At 34.5% G+C, this 14,697-nt stretch overlaps 1 protein-coding gene across 1 annotated transcript in view; it reads right to left on the bottom strand.

Moving 5' to 3' along the window:
- The window catches only part of Samsn1 (SAM domain, SH3 domain and nuclear localization signals 1), a 148,417-nt gene extending 137,030 nt beyond the window's left edge, over nucleotides 1-11,387 (bottom strand). The window contains exons 1-3 of the mRNA XM_048345791.1: nucleotides 11,364-11,387; nucleotides 4,306-4,505; nucleotides 3,420-3,465 (exon numbers count right to left, since the gene is read on the bottom strand). Of these exons, the coding sequence (XP_048201748.1) occupies nucleotides 3,420-3,465; nucleotides 4,306-4,505; nucleotides 11,364-11,387 (270 nt within the window). The remainder of the gene's footprint in view (nucleotides 1-3,419; nucleotides 3,466-4,305; nucleotides 4,506-11,363) is intronic.
- Nucleotides 11,388-14,697: the final 3,310 nt, after the last annotated feature.

The raw sequence follows: 14,697 nt of genomic DNA, 5'->3' as shown, positions 1-14,697 counted from the left end.
TAATGACAATAACTTCTATGGCCTTTAAATATAGCATAATTTTTCAACTTATCCTAATAGGCACATAGAAACTGCTTTGACTTAAAAATGGTGCCTCTTCGTTTGGACGTACAGATGTTCAAAGAGAAACTGAAAACTAAATCCAGGATTAAAATTTGCTTCCCAGCTTCCATTTTGTGTCTTTGCTCTGATCCATTCTCTCGAAAGCCACTTGGGAGCTCAGGAAAGACAAGAGGGAAACAGATCCCTAGACAATGTTCTTATTTTTACTTTGACAATGAGCCCCCTAATCATGCTGAGGTGATGACCGGGCAGGCTACACCCTTAGCCACTGAATTATACCAGTGACCTGAACTGTTTACTAATTTTGAACACTGTTCACTCCCTGCTTCATTCTTCCTTAATTTACACCTAAAGCTTATGTCTGTACCCTGGCATGAGGATACACCTGAGTTGCCAGTTCTGACCTAGAATTATAGAGTTGGGCCTCTACCCTACAACTTTAAGTTCCAATCTGCATTTAGAATAGCCATTTTTTCCTCTAACTCTATTGCCCTCTGTGTCTTTGCAATGCAACTTTACCACCAGAAAGAGCAAACTTATCTGTGTGAAAATCCAGATAGAAATTGTTCACACATTTTTTCAGGCCACAGATGAATTCTTTTGTATTCTACTAGATCTTTTGTTTTTAAATAAAATGTTATAATGCAAAAACAATTTTCAATTCATGGGCAAGACAAATAATGTGTTGCTCAGGCTATAATGTAAAATTTCTTGCTAGTGAGTTTGAAAGAGCAACACTTCTGATGACTCTCTAACTGATACATGCTAAGTTCTTCTTGCATACATAAGAAAGAGATTCATACTCGGTCATATTTAAACAAAGGATGTTCTCCTCATTCCACTGAAGATGTAAACTGAGCTTGAGAGAACACAAGTAACTTTCCAATGACTTAATCACTTATAAGAAACAGAACTGGAAGGAGGATTCATTTCTGCCCCACATCAAAGCTCAAAGTTTTAGACACTGTTTCAGAGTATCTCTCCATTATTACTAATAATTTCTTTAGCTTGAGTAATGGACTTTCATGAATCCATTTAGTTTACATATTTCTTGAACTACCTATATATAAGACATAAATAATAAGGATATTGCTCTTACTCTATATTTAAGCTCATTTTTGAAAAGGATCAAATTTCTTATCATTTTAATTTTATGAGTTACAAAATGAAGTATAAAATTGCTAGTTATTTTTTTTCTTTTATTCAATATAGGTGCAAACCAGATAATTCAATCTTGATCCTGTAACCCCAGATTGGCAGAGGTACAGATATTTTATATTCTCATTTTTTTCCTAATTCAAGATATTTATTATCTTCAGACATAAGAAGGAGGTACTAAAATAGGTACAGGATTAGTAATTTACAGTCTACATTTAAAAATAATAGCATAGAAAAGAAGTTAGTTCTTAAGGCTACTATGGTAGTATATTTTCTTTCAGTGTGTTAATGTAAGTTCATGAATGTGCACTCCATAAAACATTATCCTCTGTTTTTAGTAGCATTTCTCCAATATTTTATGAATTTACTAACATATTACAAGTATAGCACTTTTGATTTTTCCCAATTTCTATAAACTTCCTCATTTTAATTAACCTAATTTTAGTTATCTCAATTGAATTCTATGTAGACTAATTTTCCAGTACAACCCATCTCTGTAACTGTAATGTAAATGCAACATAGGTCCACATGACATTCCACATTTAAACCCCTTCAATTTCTGCCTTATAGTACATATCTAAGTTTTTATTATGTGTTGGTTGTATATTAGGCGACCTCCTTTGATACTCTAGAAAGACAATCTCCAAAGGATCTAGGGAACTTTCTACCATGTTTCAAAAGGTTTCACAAATAGGAAAATCCTTAATAAATATTTATAATTACATAGCTTTTTAAAGAAAACAAGAAAAACTCTAAATATTAGTCTTTCACTTTAGTTTTTCTTTTTATTTCATGAGACAAAAGAAAATACATTTAGTATAAACCATACTTTCCACAGTAATAAGAAGTAGTGTTGCCATATTGGTTCTACAAGTCCAATGCGCTATCCATTGTGCAACAGAGCCGCCATATTGGTTCTAAAGACTGAGAGCACCTGGGGAAGTTTGAAGATACATTTAAGTTGAGGACTGCGAGCTTCAAGTGCAACTCAATTCACGAGAGCCTCTCACATCATTTGTAGAAAACCAGTTCAAACAGAATAATATTATTCTGATAAAGGTCAAGATTTGTACAGTAGTTTTTCTTGAATTATGAATAAAAGGAAGTAGAATGCAAAGTAAAAGGAATCTCCTCTTCAGAGGTTAGGTGACAAGATCTTTTTAATTAAAATACTTTAATTTTTTATTAAAATTATTTTATTTTTCTTTATTTTACATACCTATGTTAAATATTGAGATACTCACAGAAAGCCTAAGACAGCTATAGCAACTTAAATCTTATTTTTATGGTTAACCGCTTTTGCAAAATAAGTTCAAAAGTTTTTTAAAAGTTCTAGTCTACTGACTATGAACTTGTTTCTTTTTCACATATATAGTAACATATATCATACATAAATACACACACGTGCATGTACACACACACACACACATATATATATATTTAAACTCACACCCTTAAGAAAACATCTTCAGGCTCTCCCACTCCATTTTTGTTTTTAATTATACAGTAAAAATGCTTACAAATATTTTGAGTAATCAATTTGTCATATCCATGGCTCTTGCACATTAATAAAATATACTTTTGCCTATTCTTGTTCCTGTCTGTCAACACCAACATTTCTGGATATTGAAAATGATATAGAATTAAGGGCAGCGTTTCCATGTGTTGAAAATATTTTTGTATTATTTCTACCTTACTGAAACTAATTACTGAACGTAACTAGCTATGCTTTCTAGTCAACCTAAGCTTCTGGGAAATGAGATCTTAAGGTAAGCTATGAAAATTTCCAGGTTTGATCGAACCAAGGAACAATTTTGTAGGTGGGAAGGTAGATGCAAAATTATAAAGTGTTTCCTTATGACCCTTTCTTTAGAGTAAAAACAGTCTAGGTTTCAATCCTAGTCATATTCTTCCAACGAGGCAGTTATTTAATCATACTAAACACTTTTTTACTTCTCTTGTAAGTCATTTCACATACACATACCATCTAGTGCTTTCATTTAGGGGGACAATGTGACTGTAAGAGAGAGAGAGCAGGCTTTAGAAGTTTTTCCTGGCAGATGTTTTAAAGTCATTTTTATTGTCCTAAATCACAGAAGAAACCAAATATTCTAACAGTGTGAATGTCTTAAAACACAGCAAAATTGAAGGAAGTAATACCCATTGTTATTCTGTGCTTACTCAGACTTTAGACTTACAGACTTTGGTTTTACAGACTTCAAAGAACTCTGCATCTCTATTATTCTTAAAGGTAATACATGAAATTATTTCGAGCTCCAGTGTACTAATATGTTTCATAAGCTGATGATGGGTTTCCACAAATTCAAGAAATACTTTATTCTAGGGACTAGGATACAGGATTGCAGAACATGCTGTAGTATGCTAGAGGCAGCCCTTGAGGTAATAATTACATATTACATATTGCAAATATGTGCTTAACTTTCGATAACTGGAAATCAGCCATGATGGGACCACTTATACCATGGGAATTGACAATTTACAAACTGCAGATCTAGGTCTCCCCTAATACACCCAGACCTAGCTTAATAGTCAGTGCCTGTAGAAATACAAGGCTGTTTAAATGCCAGCCTCGACCATGAATGGTTTTTGAAAATTATCTTTGCTTTCTTGTCCTGAAATTTTTGCATCAGGAAAGTGTGTGTGTGGGGGGGGGTGTTGTTATGTGAGTTAACTTATAGAATCACCTGATTAATCCTGTACCTAATGCATGTTCAAGAAAGGACAAGTCCATATTAAATTGAAATTATGATAGCAAAGAGAAAATTGGAAAACAAAGTAAACAAAGCCAAGCACTAGTGGTTCATACCTGTAATCCTAGATACTCAGGAGTTTGAGATCTAAGGACAGCCGGCCTGGGCAAAAAAGTCCCTGAGACTCTTATCTCCAACAAGCTACTCATAAAAAAAAGCCAGAAGTGGTGCTAAGGCTCAAGCAGTAGAGTGCTAGCCTTGAGCACAAAGAAGCTCAGAGGCAGAGCCCAGGCCCAGAGTTCAACCCCAAGGAAAGGACAAAAAAGTAAATGAAAAACTTTATAAAAGTAGTGCACTTTTACTGCATTACTACGTAGCATTGAGTGGTAACTCTAAATGCATTATAAAGAAGAAATTTACCCAATTCAGAGGTCCACTTACCATGAAGACATTTTGGTGCATTTGTCCATTTTCTCTATTAGGTGACATAGGAGAACTAAGTTGGCCACACTTGCTTTCCTGGTTAGCCTGCTGCTCTGGAACTGGTTGATATAAACTATCCATAGACCCCTCCTGAAATCCAGAGATTTTTTAGTTAAACAGCAAGATAATGTTACATTGAAAAAGCACCTAATTTATCTAAATACCTTTATATGTATCTCTTCTGATTCGTACTGGTCAATAGCAAGACAGTAGATTGGTTACAGAACCGACATTCAAAAACTAATTTTAAGTGTTGAGTGACATGCATAAATTGAGACAAATCATCAAAAGCCATGAAGAAAACATCAACATAAGGATACTAAGACAATACCTCTTAGCCACAATGGTTAAACTTTGTTGGTTTTAGCCATTTTTACCATTTCAACCACTACAACTTGTACAATAAACAATATCTGCTTTACTTCATTTTTCTCAGCTATAAAGCAGTTTATTTACCTTATAGAAAAACAATGACAGATAGATAAGATTTGAACCATTTTACATGAGAAGAAAATCTAACTTGTCTTGGTTTGCCTTCCCTTTTTGGATATAATTAGTTTAGCTCTAGAATCAACTATCAGTCTTAGTGGAGAGTGATATTATACTTTTCATTCTCAATACATTACCTTATGATGCTGGTAATGACATCTTTATTATAAGATCTGGGAGAGAGGGGAAATGAGGGAGGAGGTAACAAATTATGCAAGAAATGTACCCACTTCCTTATGTATGAAACTGTAACCCCTCATCACTTTGACAATAAATAGTAATTATTCAGAGAAAAAGACCTGGCATTTTAGCTTGACTTATCTCATTCAATGTTTTCCAGTTCTAAAAATTTTCCTGCAAGTGACATTTTCCTTTATGTCTGCATAGTATTCATATATATACTCACTACATATCTACATGTGTATATAATGCATACATATATACATACATATCGTATCATATCTATTCATTTGTTTTTGGCCACCACCTTTGTTGATTTCGCTGTGAACAGTACTGCAATAAGCATAGATAGGGAGGTATCTTTTTTATATATTACTGTACGTTCCTAAAAATATATAACTAATAGTGGTATGCCAGGGCCATCATGTATTTTAGATTTTGTGGAATGTTCATGCTTATTACCATAGTGGTTGCATTAGTTGGCATTTCCAGCAGCAGTTTGAAGGTTCTTTTCCCCCCTGCATCCTCAGTATTACTAGTGTTGTTTTGTACATATATGTATGTATATGTGTATATTTCTATATATAGCTATATATACATCTGTACATGTCCATGAATATAAATGCCTTTTAAATCTGCACTCATATATGGAAGACAAATTGATCATGAGTCTAAATATGAGACTGTAGAAGGATGAAAGGAAGGGGAAAAAGTAAGCCGTGAACAAATAAATAATTTCAAATACTATAAATCTATGTATGAATATGGCATTCAAAACTGAATTGAAAGCTATTGATTAACAGAAAACTAAGGTGGTAGAGGATAAAAGAGTAGAGTTATTCTGAACCATACATATTATATGCATGCTAACCATACCAAAGAGAAACACCTTGGTGTAATTAATACATACATACTAAAAAAATGATGAATGGCAATAAAGTCAATGGAGCTTGGATGTGCAGGCACCTGCTCCCGGTGGGGAGAGCCACGACAGAAGCAGATAAAGATGAACATGAAAGACAGTGAATGAGTAGGGCTGAATGTATGAAAATAGAATGATGAAAACTACTGAGTTTGTTTCATTAAGGGTGAGGAGAATGAGGAGAAAGTGACTAGGAAAGGGAGCAGGTTGACCCCTTTGCATTGACACATATGGAAATGTTACAATAAAATCTCCCTAGTACAAATAATGTATGCTACTAACAAGTAATATAAACAAAATAAAATAAATTTAAGTAAGTAGCAAACCTTTCAAGAAAGAAAAGACAATGCAATAATTTTACTTAACATAGCATTTTCTTAAAGTTTCCAGTAAAATGTCAACAGATACTATATAAAATACAACATACTCAATCTCTAATATAGGTGTGTATGGATATTTCAACAGTTATGCATTCACTAGATATCTTTCTAAAGGCAAAGTCAAAATTCAACAAAGGCAGCAGGTACTTGAAAGGAGAAGGATGGGTTCAGGGGAAAATGGGAGGCAATTTAAAGGAGAAGAGGGGGAAATGCAGCCAAGAATTCAATGTATATCTTTCAAACTTAAGAAGAATATGGGAAGTGGTTGGCCAAGGAAAGTAGGTGAGAATGTTGAAAGTCATGGCACTTATCAAGTTGTATTTTATTCATAAGCTGCTTTGTTATATGGCAATTCTTTTGTACAACTACTTAAAGATAATTTTAAAAATCAACAAAAGACTAAAATACTATCTTAACACATTTTCTAAAGCTTTTTGCAAAGACGTTAAAGGCAAAAGTGGAGGGTGATAGGTGAAAATAATAAAAATAATTGATATACATACATAAAAATAGAATAATAAAACATTAAAATTGTTTTTTCAATTGTAGGATATAATTTTTAAGGAAATTAGAACACTTAGTACCTATCCATGAATTGATAATATTAGACTTTCTTAAATTGGTAGGCGTTGTTTATCAAAATCTTCCAAAAAGACTCAACTATAAGTAATTGGAGAAGTGTGAAAAATAGGAATGCAAATCCTACATCATAGAATTATTACATACCAGTGTCATAGAAAAGAAAAGAAAAATAGTATCCTTTCTTAAAGGGAAAACTAGTAGATTATTTCTATAGACAAATATGAGCAAACTATAAACTTCCAGAAAACAATTAAATTAAAAAATATTTGCAATATCCATCTCTAAGAAGCACTGATATTCCTGTTACTCAAGATAAAGAAAAATCAAATATGCATAATGGTGGAGGCTGCATTCTTAGATCTTGAGCAAAAAAAAAATTAACAAAAAAATCTTGCTCTAATTGTTACAGGGGAAATTCTAAAACACCATTAAAGACCATGAAAAATGAAATGCATATGTAAATGAAAGCTATATAATCGAATAGATCAAATGATACAATACCAGCACGAAGTCAATTTCCCTTTAAAAATGATATAAAACTTCAATCTATTTTAACCTGGGTCCTCTCAAACATTTTCATGGTATTTGACAAGGTGACTCTAAGTTGATAAGTCAACATTTGGAAGGAGGGCAAAAAAATATATATTCTTCTGAGTAAGATAGCTGACATTAGAATGACATTAAGAGCAATAGAAAAGTATGAGCAAAGGTACGGAGGAGATGAAACAATGAGGTAGACTAGAGAACCCAAATAAGTTAGAAGCACCCTTTCAAATCACTGAGAAAGAGTTCAGGGATAGGGAATGTATCATCATGGGTTATGAAGTCATGCTAAACTCAATAACTGTATGATGAGCCCAACCAGAAAATCAACCTTGCTTAAAATGAGCAATTTTTAAAGCCTTGCTATAACATAAAACTCTTAAGAAAAATTGTAGAGTCAGAGTGCATATGTAAGTATTCCTGCCTCCTTTTGGAAAGCTAGACCTCGTCTCAAGTTTATAGATCCAAAATAATAGCTATCATCTTTAATGGGTTATTTATGGTACTCATGGTTCCTATGGGTAATTCATTAAGGTACTGCCTTTATATTTCTCTTAAAAAACCCATTTATTAAAAGATTTACAATTTCCTCCTGCACTTAAATAAAAGAACATTTAATACATTTTTTTTTTCTCAGTGGTAATCTTTATGTGGTATTTAAAGTCATCAAGTTATAGGTTGAATGGTTTCCCTCATTTGTGATAACTAGAATGTGTCTATAAATCTATAGGTAAACATATTGAGTTATTTGAGAAAAAAAACCTACTATAACATGACAAATTATACAGGTCTCTAGACATTCACACATTGAGACCAAAGAAGGATATGTATAGGAGCAATCACAATGTCTCCATAGCTACATGCATATGGTCATACAAAATAATATTCTATAAAATGAACTCCAAGAAGAGGAAACATGAGATTTTCAATTTTGTTGCTATTTTTTTCTTTTCCTTTTGTCTTATTTGTTAGCTACTTGTCTTTGGGACAGCAAGGGGGAGCATAATGAAGGTAACAAAAAGGGTGAATAGGGCTGGGGATATAGCCTAGTGGCAAGAGTGCCTGCCTCGGATACACGAGGCCCTAGGTTCGATTCCCCAGCACCACATATACAGAAAACGGCCAGAAGCGGCGCTGTGGCTCAAGTGGCAGAGTGCTAGCCTTGAGCGGGAAGAAGCCAGGGACAGTGCTCAGGCCCTGAGTCCAAGACCCAGGACTGGCCAAAAAAAAAAAAAAAAAAGGGTGAATAAATACAACAGTGGTACTAACTAGACACTATGTGGAAAATGAACTGTACGTCTTGTGGGTGGGGAAAGGAGGGAAAAACTGAGAGAAAAAGAGGAAAGGGGGAGACATGGTTCAAGAAGAATGGTACTCATTACCTGACTCTTGTAACTATACCCCCTCTGTATATCACCTGTGCAATAAACATAAAATATTTAGGTTGTCACAGCAGAGGATCACAAGAGCCTAGTAGCTATGCCCCTATGAATGCATAAGATGATGCTAAGTGAAATGAACTCCACATTATGGAAATGACTGTTATATCACTGTTGTAATCACTTTCAACTGTAAAACTGTAGCTTCTATTGTTGATGATCCTCTTGTATCCCCTTCCTGTGGTTGTACCCACACTATTACTGTATCTCACCTGAGTACACTGGATACTGTATATACTGGTATTAAAACTAGGGAAGTGAAAGGGAATAACAAAATTGAGAGACAAAGGATAAAAAGACAAACGACTCCAAAAGCAATACTTGCAAAACCATTTGGTGTAAATCAACTGAACAACTCATGGGGGGAGAGGGAAAGGGGGAGAAGTGAGGGAGGAATGAGGGAGGAGGTAACAAACAGTAAAAGAAATGTACCCAAGGCCTAATGTATGAAAGTGTAACCACTCAGTATATCACTTTGACAAGAAATAAGAAAAAAAAAAGAAAAATCAAATCATTTACTTCCTAGAGATTTAAGTTTAAAGATACATCCACATATATACATACATTCATTTTAATACTGTACACTTTCTTTTTACTGAAATGGTGCTGCTTCTTTTTCTCTTACCATAAATGAAGTGTCCCATATGTTCACATTCTGAGAGGCCCAGTTAGAATATGTTTTGGAACATGTATAATGTCTTACTGTAAGCCATAATCCAGCCATTTAACTTTTCACAGCTGCATAGTAGGCTGTCATAACACCCTGGCCACAAATCTATACAGTGAAGGATATTTTCTTTCTATTTATACTACAAGAACAAAAATGAAATATACTTTAAAACAGTTTTGATTCCCCCCCAATTTTTTGTGCATATCTCTTATTCAAATAATTAATCTTCAAAACATCTAACACGGGTCAATGGAGCCAAATAATCTAGTGCTCATGATAGGTTCATCCAAATTAAATGTTTGCGGGAAAGTAACTTCTTAGGAATAACTTTAACAGAAAAGAGTCATAGTTATATTGAATCCATGGGGCAGAACTTTGGAGAAATCCTTTTTGAGTGTGTGCTCCCTTCTCCATATTACAGAGAGAGACAATTGTGTTCACTATATGATTATGTGTCTTTAGCACTAAGATTTCAAACGTATGCCACACCAGGCTGAGGCATGCTATAATCTAAAAACATTAGCATACTGATTATATTACCATTCAAAATGATTTCACAATGCAATCATCTTAAGAGCTACCCTGCCTATTTCCATGGGAAGTATATACATATAAAGCTTATACAGCTCTTTTAGATCAACTAGAAAAGAATGCACACTACCAACTTAAATCACCTAAAATGGGATTTCTCCAGTCAGATTCATATGGCACAAAGCAAAGCAGAGAGCTGGCAGTTATTTTGTAAATTGCACTATATAGGCACCTCAAACTCAATGATTCAGTCTCCCACAATTCACAATTGCATTTTATTTTTCAAGATGCTCTTAGATTAAATTCCTTATCTTGGCTTAAAATGCCTCCTGTTTAGGTATTGCAACTATGTCAGCACCATCTCTAGTACTTATGTTAATGTTATTTGCAATTTGGAAAGAAAACAAACATCAAAAGTAGAACATTTTATTTTCCCAAATGAGAAAAAAAATCTCCCATTGACATCTTGAAATATCAACAAAGAGACATAATGCCCTGCTGTAAACACAGATTGAAATGAATAAAATTATTTTTGAAATCCATTTTTAAGCATCAGCAGATGGTCACAGGAGCAGGTTAGAATTATAAACTATTTCCAGATCTATGACTCTCTGATAACTTTCACTGATCCACTTCAGGCTAAAGAAAAAAAAAGTAATAATGTAAAAAAGAGTTTGAGAGGTGCTTATACCGTTGAGTGAGCACATCTCCAGGACTGGCTGAATCTATTGTACCTTGCATTTACAATGCAGTGTAACTCAGAAAACTGTCTCTATGGAAGTTTAACCAAGCCAACATTGAATAGAATTCATTATTCAAACAATAAAGAAAAAAAATTGATTCCTAGGATGTTTCAAAGCAAAAGCAAGTAACCCAAATGCAGCATATTTTGCAAACATGTCTCCCTACTTGGAACAAATAAGAAAGAAAATGTATCTAGTTCATCAAAAATAATCTTCAAAGTATTCCTTAAAACAATCATTATCAAATGTTAAAGAGTTTTGTGCATACAAAATTTTCAGTTTCTTGCCGTTGTATAAAGTTGACTTAAACATTTTGATGTGTTATTTCTATTCTTTCTGATGTGTATTCTCTTACAAAACATTAAACCCTTTTTTTGTCGTCACATGGGAAGTTTAGGAGATACTCTAAATTCATTTGGGGAAATAGCAGAAAAATAAAGACATAAATGGTGCTCAGAAAAGAACTTACCAAGGAAAAGCAGAATAGATTCATGTTGGTAGCATCAGTCTCTTGTGGCAGTGCTTTACAGAACGTGCTTGCCTCTTCTAGCTGTGTCTTACTTTGCAGCTGTTTAGACAATTCTCATGGGAGATTATTACAAAATCAAATCCCTGCCATAATCCAGGGGATTCAGAGACCATTATCAAATGAGAGTGGTCTTTACTGAACAAACAATTTCCTAAGTTGATGAAGAACCCCAACTCATAAAACGATAGAAAATGAGCATTCTCATGATCTATGTAAACAGACATTAAAGGTGGCAAGGATATGCCTAAAATCTGGAGGAAAATACAGTGCAAAGAGCCTTGTGCCTACCCGTATTGAAAAATTGCATAACAGACTGAAGAAAAGATCATTCTTCAAGTTAGAATAAGTCTTTCCCTGGAAGACGGGGAGTCAGGCAGGCTTCCATATTCTTCTCCACTTCCCATTCTTCTGTACTCTTCAAACAGAAAGTGGGATCCTTCCAAAGACAAGATGCAGGGTTAGGTGCACTTTTATGGTGGCAAAATGTACCAACCCTAATGTTCCTGTTTGTTAAATGTACAGTACTGCATCCCATTGTGCCACTGTCACCATCATTCAGCTTCAGCACATGTTCACCTCTCTAATGGCAGCTCTACCCACTAAGTTCCCTGTTTCTCTTTCCTCTATCTCTAGATAACCACCCTGCTACTATCTGTCTTCTTAAATGTCATTACTTTAGGTACATTAATATAAATAAAATTAAACAAAACCATTTTGTAACTAGCTTGTTTCATTTAGCATCCATGGTTAGTCTTTTTTTTCCACTTCTAAAGATAAATATACCAGTTTATATATTTTTCATGCTAATTCAAGGACTTGAACTCAAGGACCAGGCACTGTCACTAAGCTTCTTTTTCCTTAAAGCTAGTGGCCCACTTGAGCCACAGTTCCACTTCTGGAGTTCATTGAAGATAAAAGAGTCTGACAGTTTTCCTTCCCAGTCTGGTTTTGAACTGTGACCCTCAGATCTTAGCCTCCTGAATAGCTAGGATTATAGGTATTAGCCACAAGTGCCCTGCCTATAAAAATATTTTTAGAACCCATTTTGCTTCTTTTTTCACCTGTTGATGGACATCAGGTTTGACTCTACCTTTGAACATTAGAAATAATTCTACCCAGACACCAGTGTGAAAATATCTTTTCAAGCCTCTGTTTTCAATTCTTTAAGGTATATATTCAGAAGTAGAATTTTTGGATACTAAAGTATTTCTCTATTAATTAGAAACCACCATAGTATTTTTCACAGTGACTAAAATGTTACATTTCTACCAACAGTGCATTTCTACCAACAGTTCAAAGTTTTCTGCATCCTAATCAACACTTGCTATTCTCTTTAAAAAAAATAGACATCCCAATGTAGAGGAAGCACTATCTTGTCATTTTGATTTGTACCTCTAGATTTTCTAAAACAATCTTAAATAATGTTCAGTGATACAATATGGTTAACTATATTCTCCAAAATTGATAACAGATCTTCTGAAATTCTTTCTGCTGTCTAACTCAAATCTTATCTAGCCAGCATCACCAACTTCTGACTACCCTCACATCTCTGATACCTATACCTCTACACTTGATTCTATGAATATAACTTATAATGTTGCACAGATCATGTGTGTCTGGTTTATTTTACTCAACATAATGTTCTCCCTATATTGTTGCATATTCTAGGATTTCCTTCTTTGAAAGACTATATTTTTTAGTTGAGAATGTTTGCCACATTTTCCAATAACACCATTAGCACACAAACACACACACACACACACACACACACACATATTCAGTATGTTGAGAGATACCTGCATTTTCCTGTCCATTGAAGCAGCAAACAAAATAATCACAATATAGAATCAACTTCAATGACCATCAAAAACATGAATGAACTTGGAAGAGCATCAACCAATAAGCAAAGCATCAGGTACTGAGCTCATGTCACTGTCTCCAACAAAAAGAAAGGATAAATGAATAGATGAATATTAGACATTAAATTTATACCTTACTAGGGACTTTCTTCTTTTGATAGTCCTGAACTTAGTTCCTTTAAATAGCATTTGTTTCTAATACCTTTTGAAAGGATATTTACAATATCCATCTTTCTTTCCCTCTCTCTTTTTCTATCTCTCTCTTTCTTTCCTTCTGTCTTTCTCTCTTTTTTTTTCTTTTTGTTGGTCATTGGTCTAGAACTCAAGACCAGATCACTGCCTCTAAGCTTTTTTCCATTCAAGGCTAGCACTCTACCACTTTGAGCCACAGCATCACTTCCAGTTTTCTGTAGGTTAATTGGAGATAGAGTCCGATGGATTGGCCTGCCTGGGCTGACTTTAAACTATATTCCTCAAATAAGAATGGCCAAGAGACATATGAAAAAGTACTCTACATCACTGGCCATAAAAGAAATGCAAATCAAAACAACATTGAGATTCCATCTCACCCCAGTAAGAATGTCCTATATCAAGAAAACTAACAATAACAACTGTTGGAGGGGATGTGGCCAAAAGGGAACCCTACTTCATTGTTGGTGGGAATGTAAACTGGTTCAGCCACTCTGGCAAGCAGTATGGAGATTCCTCAGAAGGCTAAACATAGAACTCCCCTATGACCCAGCAGCCCCACTTTTGGGTATCTATCCAAAAGACCACAAAGATAATCACAGTAAAGCCACCAGCACAACAATGTTCATCGCAGCACAATTTGTCATAGCTAGAATCTGGAACCAACCCAGATGCCCCTCAGTAGAAGAATGGATCAGGAAAATGTGGTACATATACACAATGGAATTTTAGGCCTCTATCAGAAAGAATGACATTGCCCCATTTGTAAGGAAATGGAAGAACTTGGAAAAAGTTATATTAAGTGAAATGAGCCAGACCCAAAGAAACATGGACTCTGTGGTCTCCCTTATAGGGAATAATTAGCACAGGTTTAAGCAAGTCACAGCAGAGGATCACAGGAGCCCAATAGCTATGCCCTTACGAACACATAAGATAATGCTAAGTGAAATGAACTCCATGTTATGGAAACGATTGTTATATCACAGTTGTAACTACTTTCAACGTGCCATATGTAACTGTAGCCTCTATTATTGATGATCTTCTTGTATCACCTTTCTGTGGTTGTACCTACACTATCTCTGTATCTTATCTGAGTATATTGGAAACTGGGTATACTGGTATTAGAACTAGGAAATTGGAAGGGAATACCAAAATCGAGAGACACATGGTAAAAAAAGAGAAACAACTACAAAAGCAATACTTGCAAAACTGTTTGGTGTAAATGA

Source organism: Perognathus longimembris, chromosome 5, assembly GCF_023159225.1.
Source record: "Perognathus longimembris pacificus isolate PPM17 chromosome 5, ASM2315922v1, whole genome shotgun sequence".
Classification (NCBI taxonomy): Eukaryota; Metazoa; Chordata; class Mammalia; order Rodentia; family Heteromyidae; genus Perognathus; species Perognathus longimembris.
Note: the sequence above shows the minus strand (reverse complement) of the source record. Positions and strands in the feature narration are given on the sequence as shown.